The 15,485-nt window shown below is 39.5% G+C and overlaps 4 protein-coding genes across 4 annotated transcripts; 2 read left to right on the top strand and 2 right to left on the bottom strand.

Moving 5' to 3' along the window:
* Window positions 1-53: 53 nt before the first annotated feature.
* BATDEDRAFT_19996 (uncharacterized protein) lies at window positions 54-2,516 on the top strand. The gene is made up of 8 exons (XM_006679770.1): window positions 54-331; window positions 565-659; window positions 1,105-1,310; window positions 1,388-1,449; window positions 1,545-1,648; window positions 1,738-1,843; window positions 1,927-2,012; window positions 2,113-2,516. Exons 1-8 carry the CDS (start codon window positions 130-132, stop codon window positions 2,383-2,385), a joined length of 1,134 nt encoding a protein of 377 aa, XP_006679833.1. The 5' UTR covers window positions 54-129; the 3' UTR covers window positions 2,386-2,516.
* Window positions 2,517-2,655: 139 nt separating this feature from the next.
* On the bottom strand, window positions 2,656-4,865 carry BATDEDRAFT_19998 (protein kinase PKP2; the record flags this gene model as incomplete). The annotated part of the gene is made up of 5 exons (XM_006679771.1): window positions 2,656-3,038; window positions 3,323-3,372; window positions 3,398-3,943; window positions 4,236-4,284; window positions 4,436-4,865. 5 exons carry the CDS (start codon window positions 4,863-4,865, stop codon window positions 2,656-2,658), a joined length of 1,458 nt encoding a protein of 485 aa, XP_006679834.1.
* A 5,564-nt stretch (window positions 4,866-10,429) lies between these two features.
* Window positions 10,430-12,613, top strand: BATDEDRAFT_89579 (uncharacterized protein; the record flags this gene model as incomplete). Its single annotated transcript, XM_006680014.1, has 1 exon — window positions 10,430-12,613. The coding sequence occupies one exon, from the start codon at window positions 10,430-10,432 to the stop codon at window positions 12,380-12,382; it is 1,953 nt and encodes a 650-aa protein (XP_006680077.1). The 3' UTR covers window positions 12,383-12,613.
* Window positions 12,614-12,782: 169 nt separating this feature from the next.
* BATDEDRAFT_12200 (uncharacterized protein) lies at window positions 12,783-14,969 on the bottom strand (the record flags this gene model as incomplete). The annotated part of the gene is made up of 9 exons (XM_006679716.1): window positions 12,783-12,872; window positions 12,973-13,108; window positions 13,246-13,386; window positions 13,455-13,690; window positions 13,776-13,951; window positions 14,056-14,117; window positions 14,229-14,463; window positions 14,654-14,785; window positions 14,900-14,969. 9 exons carry the CDS (start codon window positions 14,967-14,969, stop codon window positions 12,783-12,785), a joined length of 1,278 nt encoding a protein of 425 aa, XP_006679779.1.
* Window positions 14,970-15,485: the final 516 nt, after the last annotated feature.

The raw sequence follows: 15,485 nt of genomic DNA on the forward strand, positions 1-15,485 counted from the left end.
CATGACATTCACTGATGGTTGCTGACAATTTCTCATTTATCTCCGTTTCATACCTTTATCACCAGTCGTGAATCAACTTTTATATCTGTTGGTCTGCATCTTAACTATCGCTCCATCTAATTGAATCAAATGGCTCCTAATGTGCTGATACTCGGAGGTGTCGGATTTATTGGTCGAAACCTCGTATCTTTGCTAGTTGAAAACAACTTGGCTGCTTATATTCGAGTGGTTGACAAGGTGCTACCAGCCACTGCCTACCTGTCAGATGCTCACAAAAAGGTTTTTGCTGACCCAAAAGTCGAGTTCAAGCAGGCAAACCTGGTGAATGCTGGTAAGTGCACTAGAGGCTCTGCATCATTCTTTCTTTTGGCTACTTGATGGCAGCACTACAAGAAGTGTTATTTCTCGCCTCAAACCTATTACTCAGCTCGAAATATGTCAAACATGCCCTTGTTGGTGTAATGAACAAGATTAAAGCTTTGATAATTTCTGCATAGCTGAGTGCAACCATGACAGTTTTATTCTAGTATCGCTCTTGAACTAATTATATACTTTTATCTATAGCTTCTGCTGAAAAAGCTTTTACCAGAGAGGACAATTCCCAATTTGATATTGTGTTCAATCTTGCTGCTGAAACCAAATACGGCCAAGCGGAAGAGGTAGTTTTATAATGATACTGTTTTGAATTCTCTTTGTGCATACTGCTGTCGTGTACCGAAGACGATGTAGGGGTTGATTGTGGTTTGGCTTCGTGTAGATATACTACGTATTGTCTGGTTGAAAACGTCCCTATTCCTATGCACCAATGTGGTTTAATGAGTCGCTAGTAATGCCTTTTGAATCAGTTTAAACACTCGCATATTCAGGACGAATCTATCATGTGCTAGAACTAGCTTCCAATATTCAAACTGATGAGTAGTGTATATTTGGGCTACAAGGTGTATATGAATCTGCTCAAGCTATGCTTGCTACTGCAGCATAGTATACCCTCAAGATCTACTCAACCGATACTAGATTGCTTATCTTCTGGTCATTCATGTTTGCACATTATCAACTATTGACTAATAGAAAGCTTGTTTTAAACTTCAATGTATAACCCATTAGGTTTACGATGAAAAAGTATATCAGCTATCCATGGCTGTTGGTAAAGAGGCTGCCAAACGCGGTATCAAGGTTTTTGTTGAAATAAGTACCGCACAAATATACGATGCTGGAAAAAAACCATCAGCAGAGGATGGTAAACTCAAACCATGGACCCTCGTTGCAAAATCAAAACTCAAGGCTGAAGAGGAGCTTAAAAAACTTGCTGGGTACATTGATAAATCTACTTTGTTAAAACTGCACGTTCAATCTTTTAAATTGGTCCTGACACTAATTTTTTACTTAGTCTTAACCTGATTATTGCGCGTCCAGCAATTGTCTATGGCCCCAACGATGTTCTTGGAATCAGTATGTTGTATGATCCTTTTAGCGAGCATCATTCTATACACAATATGCCTTTTGCTAATAGATTAGTGTTGTTTGCATGGACCGACATTTTATAGCACCACGTTTGATCATTGGTGCAGTCTACAAACATCTCAAGGAAGAAATGACTTTGCTGTGGACCAAGGATCTAAAGCTAAACACTGTTCACGTTCGTGATGTTGTAAGTCTATAGATTGCCAAATATTGTTTAAAGAGTGATTTGATGTGCTTATTCCCTAACACTTTTACTGACTGGCTTATGATGAGCAGGCTCGCGCACTTTGGCATATGGCAGCAACCAAGGATGATAAAGGCGGTCGCGTAGGAGATGTTGTTCCAGGCACAACCTATAACATTGTTGATAAAAATGACACTGGTATGAATGGGATGATCATGGCAATTTTCATGTTTTGGGTATGTAATGGTATGCCAACACTCTTTTTGAATGTTTTCTGGTAGACCAAGGCATTGTGAACAAGCATATCGAGTCTATTTTTGGTATCAAAACTGGATTTCAAGGTACAATGATTAGCCAATTTGCAAAGGTAAACATTGATCGTTTGATTTGCTCTGTATTTGGTTTCATTCGGTGATATAAATATGCATACACAAACTTGGCATCCCACTGACGTATTCTGCCGTTAGCTCAATTTGGATTCTGTTACAGAGGACGTAAATGACAAGCATCTGCAGCCATGGTCAGAGCTTTGCAAGACAGGCGGTATTGCAAATACTCCACTGACACCATACCTCGACAAGGAGCTTTTAAAGGACAATTCTTTGAGTATTGAAGGCATTAAAATTGAAAAAGAGCTCGAGTTCAAGTTTGATCATCCAGTAATGACCGAGCAGTTATTGCGTGAAGTCATTGATGGGTTTATTGCACAGGGTATCTGGCCCAAAGATGTTACAAAATAACAATGTTTTGATCGAGGCTGCATACTTGAAAACCCAAACGTGCCAAGTATTTTGTTGTTGAAAACAAGACTTTTGCTTCAACGCCCCTTATTACTTCTTTTTTTAGCAATGAATGAGACTTTAAACCCATCACTACTGTATTTGGATCAACGCACAGGTTTTGAGTTTTTAAAAGTGGCTGGACAAACCCATCAAGTTTGGACTCGACTCAATTTTAAATTTAATCACGTCAACACTTCATTATTTAATGAAGATATAAAATAAAAGGCATTACACATCCGTTGGTACCTCGTCAAACAGATTCTCGCATTGGTTTCCAATTGAGATGCTTACATAGACGTCTGTACCATATCCCTCCATCGAATACATGGAGATATTTCCACCCCAGTAGTTGGCATAGACACGAGACATGGGCAGGCCCAGTCCCAGATGCAATGCACACGAGGGCAAGATGGACACTGACTCTGTTTTGGTTGCTTGGGATATAATAGGCAGTTTGTCAAATTCAAGATACCGCTTTTTGGACGAATCGTTTAAATATGACCACACTTTGGGCAGCGAGGATTGCTTGATACCACCTCCTTGATCAGATATACGAAACATGATATGTGTATCAGATTTACCAATGGTGACGCGAACTGGCGGCAATTTTGCTTGGGTAGGAACAGGTACTATTGAAGGCGCTACTTCAGATTTAATTTCTGCTGTGGATAATAATGAAGATGAAAATGAGGATGCTGAGGAAAGTGAACCAGAAAACAAGGGTGGAACAGAGAATGGTTTGAGCGAATGAAATTGTCTAGCAAGAGAGATGGAAACATATTTTGGAGTGGCAGTAATATGGCGTTTTTGTACATTCAAGGCAGATCTCTGTATACCTGAACTTTTTTGTTCTGGTTGTGAAAAATTGTCTTTTTCCACAATTTCTTTTGCAGACTGCAGATTGGTTTCGGATAGCAGTGGTGCCTGTGGTTGTAGAGATAGATGCTTTGCATGTTTCTTTGCTGTAAACCGGATGCTGTTTTTTATCAGTTCAAAAAGTATATATTCGATATGATCTGGAATATACGTAAAAGTAGCATCTTCAAAACCATCAATGATGACTTCAGGAGGTTCAATGTTATATGCCTGTCTAAACAACTTTCCTGCTAGAGAAGCACATTTATCTACCGCTGCGCGAGCATGACAGTTTATATTAACAATGCCAATCCAGTCTGGCTGAGCCTCTTTGGTGCCATCGAATACCTGGGACAAGGCAATATGCTGCTCGGCAAGAACACGACGGCCAATACGAGATCTGAGTGTTTCGTTGATGAATTTGTCTGCAGCCTGTGTGGTCATGTGTTGTTCAGACTGTGCAATACCCAATGCCAGTTCGGGAATAGCAACCAGATGTGCATTAAGCAGGGACTGAACTATGGCGCATAATTCTCTATTCTGTTCAATGGTCGTGATGGGTGCCATAGATCTGAATGTTTCGAATGCCTCCCAATAAAGATTGTATATGAACTCGATGTGTGGATTAGTGCCAACCACAAAGGGGAGCTGTTGGAATCGACTGCAAAGTAAATCATTAGTTCCGAATGGTAAAAAGTTGAGATTAGTTTAGAATCTGAGCAATGGTATCACGTCAACAATAGTCCGCGTACAAAGTCATGACTAAGGTATTCATAGCCACAACAAATGAAATCGGATTGGCATATGAAAGTGGTAAAACTAAAGCGCCAAGTGAAGAAATAATCCCGTTGCTTTGCTCTTGAAGCATTACAGACCGTGTAATACGATATACAGGAGCAGAATAAATGCGCTTGAAGGGGGAATGGGCAAGATGCAATGTATTAATCACTTACGATATTCTATGAGCAAGGCGTACAGACAATTCTGTTCGGATATAGTTGGCTACAAATAAGACAATACAGTGCATTAAAAGATATGAACGAATATATGCGATTGTCGAGCATTGACCAGGGATTAAGCCCATCACTTATATCCGCGAGCCATATTGATTTCACTCATAACCAGAACTATAATTAGACCAGCAGGTACACACCTGACCGCAAGACTTTTTCTAGATTAAAATTGCGACCAAAGACAGAGAGCTGACGCAAAGTAACTCGCTTAACCTCCTGCTCCACATATTTTTCCAACACTCGGTTGTGATAAAAGTTGGAATGAGATGCTGATGATGCAGACACAAAGCATCGATTCTGTTGTAATAAAGGTCTATGTGTGCAAGCAGATGACTGTGTGTACAAGGAAGAGCATCGAGGGATAACTGTGTTGGATGACAAGACTCGAGTAGTTATGCTGGCAGAAGCTAAACTTGGATGTCGGCTAGACAATGGCTTGAGCGATGACCGTGACTGTAAAGAGGGCGATGAGGATGAATGCAGTACTGTGTATGTAGAACAAGACAGAGTAGATGGTCTAGATGTTCGTGCAGTAAGATGCCTAGCAGCAAAGGTAGCATCACAACCCATCATGATTGCCAAGAATGTAGTGGCAAAAGAAAGTGCAAAGTAGGCGAGTTTTATTCGATCTATTGGCTGGCTTGACTAGTAATTGATAAACTCCAAGGCTTGGTTCGATTTGTTATCCAACGATTACAAAAGCATTGTGCTCTTAACCCAATACATGATGATTGGATAACAGACATCTCGCCCTATTCGATTTGCGGTTGATTCAAGGGATAAGAGCTAATTAAACTAAGCGCAGCGTTACATAGCTATGTAGCTAGGTTACAGCCGTATTCACACAAAATGGAACACTAAATAATAAACAGCCAGTCTTATGGCGATTCACTCCATAGTTACGGAATAGTGTGTTGTATGAATCATTCGACTGTGTTGATTTTTGTATCAATCAATGTTTACATTGCAGTAAATTCCTCACTTGTTCAATCTCCTTTCCTTCAAACCAAACATTATGGCATTAGGTAATCAGCATGCATAGCTGTATTCCCAAGGTATGGGTTTGTTAAATTAGGCGCGAACGTATCCGAGTTTTTAGGTTACAAAAATGAGTTTGTAGTTTGATAGCACCAGAATAGTCGGACCAAATATTTGGATTGCAACGAATGAATACGGTGATCGTACAATATATGGCTATGTCAAAGTGGGGAAAGTGACGATTTTAGTTCAAACTAGTCTAATTGCACTACACGATGGACGCTGTGTTCGGAAGAATTGAGAATGTCTGTTGAATGAGTAATCCATCTCTAGTAGGAAGGCGTAGCGAATATCTAGTTATGCTTATTCCAAAGCAAAAGAGGCAGTGATTGCAAGACAATACAAGGGCTTTACTTTGTGAATAACAGCGGTGAAGCATATTCATTTGAATTGAGCGTGGCTGCTCCACCGAATGCATGTGAAAATTCATGCTCAACTCTTATTGGCATGGCTGTTACATTACCACCAAAGGCTTTATACAGTCTCTACAATGGCTGCTCAACACTGGCCAATGTTTTGGAAATCATGTTGGAAATGGGCCGCATGTTCTAGCTGCAAAGTGAACTCTTCTATCACAGCCTAACCATATCTTTTAGCAGCACAATAAGATTTTGACCAAAGCAGTTTACTGAATTGCTTTGGCTATCAAGTTTAGATATTGCTGTCAATAGACCTCGACAGGATCTACAAAGATGATGAAAAGGCAGTCAGCATTTTGTTGAATAAAAATACATATTTATACTGCATGTAATACTATCAGCATATTACCAGAAATAGTTGTGGCTCATGTGGTGAGTCGATAGACAGTAGGTCAAATTCCCATGCACACGTAGATTGGCATCTATATGTTTAAACCATGCAATCTGGTTCAACTAATAGTAGATCAGTTGCAGCAGTTTGGAATTGCAAATATGGGCAGGATAAACTATTTTTCCATTTTGGGAATATGTTGCAAAATGCAAGATGGACATTTACTCTACAGAAAAGCATAGCCTTTTGCATCCATTACCAATGGGCTTCCTGACCAATGATAATTGTGTGTTGTCAATTCTCGTAGTAGCTCAACTCAGTTTGGTTAGTCGACAATGGCTTTGTCAAATTGCCATTTGCGCAGATTTGAGAAAGACCATGGTCATCCGAGCATACCAAAATGACTGAAATCGTCTTTCAAATGACAAGCATGAAGCATCTACACAATCGGCAAGATATCCATTTCAAAGAATGATACATTGTTTTTATTCAGATCTTCAAAACACTAAGCATCTACCTTTGTTTGGAGCTACGTGGCGTCAGTGGCTCAAGTTTTGAACTGGTTGGAAATTTACCAAACATCTGACAATATAAACGGCCGTTGTTTTACGGCCGTATCCATGTAAAATGCAGCATTATCTGTATTTATCTTGTAATCATTGCTCGGAAATAAACAATCGTTAAATATTCATTATTTTTCTACTACAGATTGGTTTCACGGCCTCTATAAGAGCTGCCGGTTTTCCAGTGTATAGGACAAAGTCATCCTTTACTATACTCTAGTCATTGTCTTTAGTTGTAAGAATGGATAGTATGGGGTTTCAATTTGCGCGACATTTGTTGAATGGTGGTAAATCATGTCTAATGAGGCAGCTGCTTTTGGGGCAGAATGCTATTTAGAATAAGATGCGTGTTTGGAAATACTCCATGCTGTTGTTTAGAAAGTCTTGACATACTTAACATTCACAGTTCCTTTGACTAGTCTCACACACCGACTATCATACAAGACACACAAATTAAACCATAGTTTTGATGTTGCTCTTTTACCTTTTGTTTGCATAGCCATACATTGTACGATCGACAGACTCATTCATTGCAATTCAAATATTCCAAATAAAGCCTAAACACATTCCTCGTTGCTAATCTGTTTGCCACTCACAAGTGTCGAGTTTTGTACGTACCATTGTTTTCAAGACTATTGAAATTGTTGGCCGAGACATGTGCGCTTGATAAAGGTCCACAAGTACGCTCGCAACTTCTCTTTGTCCAAGTGTTGATAACTACAAGACTATTACGTATCCAATTTTGAATGTCATATTGACTTTTTTCGTTTAGAATTCATGTTTGTCATGATACCACAAAGTGTATTTCTTTCAAAATATGAGCAGTTTTTGTCAAGCATCATTTCAGAAACTCAGACCACCAATAAATGACTTGGTGTGTTGTCTTTGTGACAATATACTATAAAAGGTTTTGATACGAGTGTATTGTTTGATACATAAAAGAGCATATTTGAATGCTAAAACCGTCAAAACCTGTTTCTAAATAATGATTCAAAAGGACACAATGTTGCTCAGTAAGGTTGGTGCCAATCAACATGAGGCTGATCGTTTATTATGTATTTTGGCTTTAATACTCCATTATACATGAATACGGTTGTAATCAAGGTCATCTGCCATGCGGTCAATAAAAATAGACTCGACAATATACTGCTTAGTCTTGCTACAATTGACAGTTGCGTAGATGCTGTGATAGAACCCATTTAAGAATCCGATATTATTCTGATATGTCAACAATTGGAAAGGTTCATTTACATGAGTATGCAGACTGAAGCGTATCAAGAATCAACCGCTACGTCATCAAATAGCAAAATCTAGCATATACCCGTAGTCTTGTGCTGTTCGTATTGCTGCCGTGTTCATCAGATGAAACTATGCATGTACTGATACTTGAGTCTGTATTCTAGTTCCGTGGGATGGTAATAAGCTTTGCAAAACGGCAGAAAAAATAAATAGCGCTGTTTCAGTTTTTGGCTAAGCAATCTGCTATTCGGTTACAGCTGGAAACAAAGGGAATGAAAAACGGAAGGAAATTGTTTATTTACATTTCAACAATCCAATTTCGCCATGCTTTAGAAACATTCAGACTGCAGCAGCAGCATTTGAAGATGATAACTCTCCGCTTGTAAATTGCACAATTGGTTTAGGCTAATGTAGACTATGTATGCAAAATCGAGCTCTTGCATCAGAACAAGATCAGCAAGCAATCATTGTTAGCAAAAAATGGGGCGTTGCTCTACACTGAGTAGATTAACAAACTGATCGTGTCGACAGGTCAGATTATCATCGTGGTACAAAAGATACGATCAATAGATTCTACTACCATTCAAATCAACAGATGAACAACCTATCTATATTTTCAAAAGAACAACACCAAGGATGATGGTTACTGACAATCCCTCATTTATATCTCCATTCTTGTGCTCTTTGCCATCAATCGCAATCAACTAAAACTAGTGCGTTTGAGCCGTGGTAGTTATCGACATATACAATAAACACAAGTTGTATAACATATTGAATATCTTTTCGTATGCTTGATTGATACATCTAATATTGAAATGAATTCGGAAAATTCGCTATGCCTGACACGCCCAGATCTTTTGATAGCCATTCAGTATAATAGATTATCTGCTTATTGAGAATAATAGCAATCTATTTGTCCACCATGATCAAAACTGATACAGCCATTTTACTTATGGCAAGCCAAAGCATACAATTATGATATTTGTGGATTAATCAATCCGTTTTGAATAGTAGCACTGCTTTTCATATTTTGCTGTGATAGACCTATGGTAAATAGAGCTACAGATTTGTCGTTAAGCTTGTTGGTGACTTGATTGAAATTCGTTGTAGGATCGTTTGTAGATTGTTATTTATGCGCAGCATATCCAAACCAAACAACTCATACTTATTAATATGTCAAAGCACGCATACCACGTGTTGTGATATTTGTCTTGAAAGCCACTCAACACCCATGACTGTTTCAACAATTGGCAGCCAAAGCATTCTACCCGGCTGAAAAAAAGGATTATCCATAGTCCTAGCTTAAAGCTATTTTCTCGGACATGAAGTCTAACAGGTAAACCACGCTATCTAGGATTAAAATACGATCACAGTTCAATCTTATGAATCGCTGAAGGATTAAAAACTACATGCTCGATTGTATTTAACTCGACACATTTCCATCATTTAAAGAATCGGTTTATTCTGATAATCAGGCATTCAACTTGAATAGTTCAAATGGTTGTTTCCAATATAGCGAGATTGGAACTTCAAGACTTTATTGGGATCGAGGACTTGAGTTCGTATATGCTGGTCTGCTGCGCGACTTTTGTGCATCTACTTTAGCATAATTTAGGGCTCTACCACAACAATGGGTAGTTCAAGCATCAACATACAATCAATGTCTGGTCCAATTCATCCTACCTATTTCTCTTATTTACTTGATAGCAACACTGCCCATATTGTCTAGTATTCCCACTTTACCGCAGCACAATTTTCTATTCTTGGTTTGCAATATTATTACTTTTTCTTCGCTGATATACAAACAATTAATCAACAAGATATTCTTCCATAACAAGCCACAGCCAATCAGATGTCTTGAACAACAACACAAAGTTTGGCCAATCATCAACACGTAAACTCGAAACGCTGCGTCAGAGCTTTCGCAGCATTTTTATTTGAAACATGTCCACAAAAAAGCACATTCAAAAACAACATTGGCAGCGAAAATTTAGACTCCGCCCTACATAATCAAGCGAGAGTTTATATTAAAATAACTTATTCCCCTCCTTTATTATCCATTCCATTCCAATTCTTCAAACTCAGCTCGTATACACGCTCACGTATACGTCCCCATTCATAACCCAACTATATTGTGCTTGCCGCTCATATAGTATTCATTATATTAAATCACCGCTCCACCCCACTACTTGAGTATTGAACCATTGAGACTGCATCGCATTTGTGCATCTTATCCACATTTCGGAAACTATATATATCCATTCCTTTTGTTCTTGTAATCCATCCGCATCAAAGTCTATCTACCTTGGCTCGTTGTCATTGTTGCTATTTGTATCCATTCAATAGCTCTTCAACTTGAGTAGATATCCACCCCTCCATTGTTACACACGAGTAGTATCCAGAATTCAACTTTTGATTCCATTGCTATCCATTGCCAGTTATATTTCGGAGCCGACCCCACCCATAGTTTAACCAGCACCAACCCCGCTCTCCCTTTATATTCAGTGACAATATCTCCCTTCACTGACTTTTGAATTCGTAGACATGTTCGCTACGCAACCTCAGCCCGCCTCTACTGCTGGATCCTGGATGGATTATCTTCAACTGGATAGTCCTACTGCTGCAGTCAATTCACACATTAATGCAACCAATGGAGCCCCATTGCCATCCAATCCTGGTCAATCTCCGCATTCGGGATCCTTAGATATGGGCATGTTTGGTTTTGCTATGCAACCACAATTTCCAAAGGTTGAACAACAGCCGAGTCAGGCATCTGCTATCAACTCTCCTACGACTCTATCTCGTGGTTTGACTACTGGGTATGAGGGAATGATTGGGTCTCCAGTGACCGCATATGGCATTGCCACACCACCTGCGGTTAATTCCAATTTAACTCAACAGTCAGGCCTTGCCAACATTAATAACACTTCCAACGTTGGAACCCCAGACCTGTCTTCTGCCGAGCCTACCATGCCAAACATTCAGTCCATGGCTAGCAATCCTTCCATATCTGCTGCATCTTCGCCAATTGTATCATCACTTGGTTTCCAGCTTGCCCACAGTCACATTGATCACAGCTCGCCCCAAATGCAACTGTCTTTGGCTTTTAGACACCCATCTCTGTCCAACTCGGCTTCCAACCCTTACTACTACAATGGTACCAATCCATCCACTTCTGCACACGGCCAAAATACATTTGATTTCAACCCCTCCGAGTTTGGCATGCCTTTAAATGAAATCCAGAGTCCCGCAAATGGTGGCAATAACAGCAATAATACCAGTGCAGCCAACAGTCCCCAGATTACGGCCAATGCAAGCCCCGGGTCTGTTTTTGACTCATTTGCCCATCCTGCAATGCAGTTTCATTTCGACCTAGCGGATCCTCTTTCAATGACCTCGTGCCCTTCTCCATTCTCAACCACATCTGCCTTGTCTGCCATGGCTTTTAATTCTGATGCGTTTGCCATGTCGGAATTTGGGTTTGGTCTTGCTCCCTCCATTAACTCCAACCCACACCAATCTCCACAGCAGCAACAGATGATTTTAGAACATGCTGGACTGGGTCATCCTCAAACAAATCGAGCCTTGTATCAAAAAAGGCGATTTTCCTCGGTTCCTGGTCTGTATACCATGAAGCCTCCTACTGGTGCAGATGTAACCGTTGCTGCTGCTGTCGCTGGTGCTGTGCTGAATTCTGGCGGAGCCGGAAAAGTAGTTAAAACACGTCCACGTTCAAAATCGCACAACTCGCATGCGCATGGACCTAGTCATCTCTCATCTGAATTGACCATGTCGTTGGACGGTCAATCGCCTTTTTCGCTTGTTTCATCCGAGTCGAACCCTTCATTGAACATGGATCCCAAGTATCCTTATTCATTTATCTCTGATGGATCCATCGATAAAACTTTGCCGTTTATGTCGGCACAGCCCTCCAAAATGAACCCCACCTTGATCGACCCAATGCTAATGATGGCCACATCTGCTTCCTCGCCTGACCTTCCTAGTTTTGGTCTAATACCCAGCATGATGATGCCATTTTGCGAAGGCAAAACTAGTCCTGCAATGCAATATCAACAGCTTCAGCAACAGGGAAAATCGTTTACTCACAGTATGTCGCAGCCCTCACCTGACATTGGTGCAACTGCCAATAACCAAAAACTTTCTACTTACAAATCTGCTGGTCAGACTGGAGCTGCTGCGTCTCGTGTGCAGGGTGCTACCAAAATCTCCAAAGGTGATCAGACATCATGGAAATGCTCTTGCGACCAAGTCTTTGATGACTGGGCACAGTTTCAACTGCATAGCAAAACCCACAAGGCTGAAAAGTGCCATATCTGCGAACATTGCAATCGCGGATTTACTCGTAGGCAAGATCTTAAACGTCACAAGCTTACTCATTTTCAGCTGATAAAACCTTTTCAATGCACTCAGTGTGGAACTACATTTACAAGAAACGACGCACTTCAGCGCCATCTCAAAGCAAAGAGATGCGGCTAGTCTAGAGCTCCATGGATTGAAACTTATCTTGGCTACTTTGTCTACATTTGTCGCTTACTTTTTACTAGCCACCAAACCATAGCCAAGATAACAACTTGGTTTTATAGAGGCTTGATTGTTATTTTCTCCATTTTCTTGTATATTAAGAATGCCGTATTTACGTAAAATGACACTGGTATTCATCTTGCAATGACTCTATCTTGCTCCAAAATAAACAATGGTTAAATACTCGTTGTTTTTTACTAGAAATGGGTTGCTTTGTTTTCAAACTGTATTGTATTCTAATATTAGATACATCTGCAATCTAATTCAAAAAAACATCAGCAATACAATTGTTGACAAGTGCGTACACTGAAAATCAGGGTTACATTTTATTTAGTTTTGGTGTGTCGGATGTGACTTATCCACCTGCTTTGGGTGGACGAATCTCCACATAGGTCTTGAACGAGACAATATTATTATCCAGCGTAACCAAATCGTCTTCACCAAGCTACACATACAATCATTCAGAAATACAAAGCTTGAATATTTGTCATACACATCAATGTCAATCATATTCAATCCACTACATGTAACAGCTTCAGACTTACGCGAATACTGCCAACAGTCTCTGCATACTGGTAGTACTTGTCAAGATCTGGATGAACCATTCCTGCCAACTGTCTGATTGTAGTACCAGGCTGTACAAACATACAGTCTCGAAACACTCCACCCATGCGTGTACCGCTTTTTCGTCGAAACAGTGTCCATATATACCAAGTTGTTCATAAATGCACATGTCAAACAATACAATGTATGCAGATCTTGTTAGCATGTCTTGAATAATACTGATCAACTACATAAATACCAGTTGGGCAGCATACCTCGAGCTTGAAAAGCTATTAATGTTGCGTACAGGAAACACTGGCACTAGTTTTAACAGAGCAATCATTTGCTGTAAACATTCTTGGACACCTGTATGGCCATACCGAAACAAGACCAGGTCTTGAACGCGCTCTAGTCGACTACAATCACCGATTAGTGGTTGGTATCAGAAAAAATGCAATTATAAGCTTTTATCAACACAACATACTTTCGTGCCTTGTCATCCAAAGTCAAAAGCTTTTCTTCGACACTAGGATCAACTTGATCTTCAGCAAGCTCAAACACATCTGTTCCTTCATGATACTTTATGAATTTTTGCTTGTGCAGTTTGCGCAAAAATGTTTCGGCAAGCGCACTGACCAAAACAATGTTGTCTTGGCCATATTTCCTGCTAATAAGATCAATATTTTTGTCAGAGTCTGGCAAATCTATCTTGTTGAGTGCCTAAAGTTGTAGCATGTATGCATTATTGACAAAGTCGGCTAAAACACATCAAGGTATATTGTAATGCAATTAAACCTATTCTTACCACTAGAGTGGGAAATCGCTCTGCTATGAATGCATTGACCATCATCATAACGGTATCGCTGTTCCACATGTCTAATGATCTTTTATCAGGAAATTTATCTAAAAATCGATTTACCATTGCCAAATTAGCACCGTATCCGCTAAACTGCAATTGCAATGTCTCGGCCGTTGACGATCCTACAAGTATCGACCAAATTAAATCCGTCAATCATTGGTCTATGCAACAGTTGTGTATAAGCTTGGCGAGGTATAGCTGTAATGTGTTGATGACGATACTCAACTGGTTGCCATGTGTCGACGAACAATATTTCCCCATTTTTTCCACAGATTAAAATATATCCAGCTAAACCAATTAAACCGTATTCAGCGTCAAGATGGTGCAAATCATGAAATATATCTAGTCATTAATCAAGACTGTTCATCCACCAACAAAAAACTGTAGATAACTGCATACTTGCTAATCTCTGACTTGAGCCAATCAATGTCGTTGATAGGATTATATCCAACAGTTACTTTTCCTGATTCATCTGTCGTTCCAGATACATCTACCACATGAATCAGTGCATCTGCAGTACGTAAATCATCCAAGAATTGGTTTCCAAGACCGTTTCCTTGAGAAGCACCTGGAACCAATCCAGCGACATCTAGAATTTTAATAGGAACATGCCGTTTTCCTTGGACGCATTTTCCTAAAATCAATCATTGTAAGCCAAACAGCTCTACTAAAGCCACTAGTCAAATCACATTTTATTTTTATTATGACAGGTCGATCCAACGTACTGAAATTGTATCAAAACCTCTACATGTGGATTTAGATGACTATTTATTGGATTCTGTCAATAGAGTTTAAAGCAAAATGCCAGTCAATCATGAACGTACCATATCGAGGTTTACACAACGATTGCTTGTCAAATCGGCTACATGGGCAGTCGATGAGGACATATGCCATCCCCTGGTTAGGTTTGATGGTAGTGAATGGAAAATTGCCGACTTTGGCAGTGGCATCCGATACTATACTCCGGTTACAACAAAGTGGCATAAGTATTCATTTAAAGTTTGACTTTTGATAATATAGCTTGGTTGGATGAAATGTTTAGAGGTGAATGCCATGATGATAATCCTTACTAGCATTTAAAAAGGATGATTTTCCAGCACTTGGTTTCCCAACACATGCAATCAAAACATCATGACCCATATGCTCAGTAATCTGCACAAGAAATTACAAGATTAAAAATGGGCAAATTAAAAATTGGGAGTTTTATGCTGCAATGAATGCATGAAGTGAGCAGATTTGATTGTTACAATTGGATCTGCAACAGAAATAATCGAGTAGAATTGTCATTTATCAACAACCAACTGCATTAGACAGTAGTGTTATATTACGACTGTTTTACTTGAGCATTGAGTAGTTTGATTACAAATCTATTTTATTACTGCATACTTGACTCAAAACCGTTTAACCCACCCTGAATCTATTAAAGCCGCAATATAGCATTCAACCGAATGAGTTGAATGATTATTTATAGAATATCTGACAGACAGATTGAAATTATAGATTCAAACTATTGAATAGAAATTATAGATTCAAACTATTGAATAGAATGATAGATTCAAACTATTCAATAGAATACTAAATATCATTCATCACCACTGATAATCAACCTCGTGGCGCTGAAAGGGTTGAATTAATATTCGACCCTTAAGGCATATC

The sequence above is a fragment of the Batrachochytrium dendrobatidis genome (assembly GCF_000203795.2).
Source record: "Batrachochytrium dendrobatidis JAM81 unplaced genomic scaffold BATDEscaffold_8, whole genome shotgun sequence".
Lineage (NCBI taxonomy): Eukaryota > Fungi > Chytridiomycota > Chytridiomycetes > Rhizophydiales > Batrachochytrium > Batrachochytrium dendrobatidis.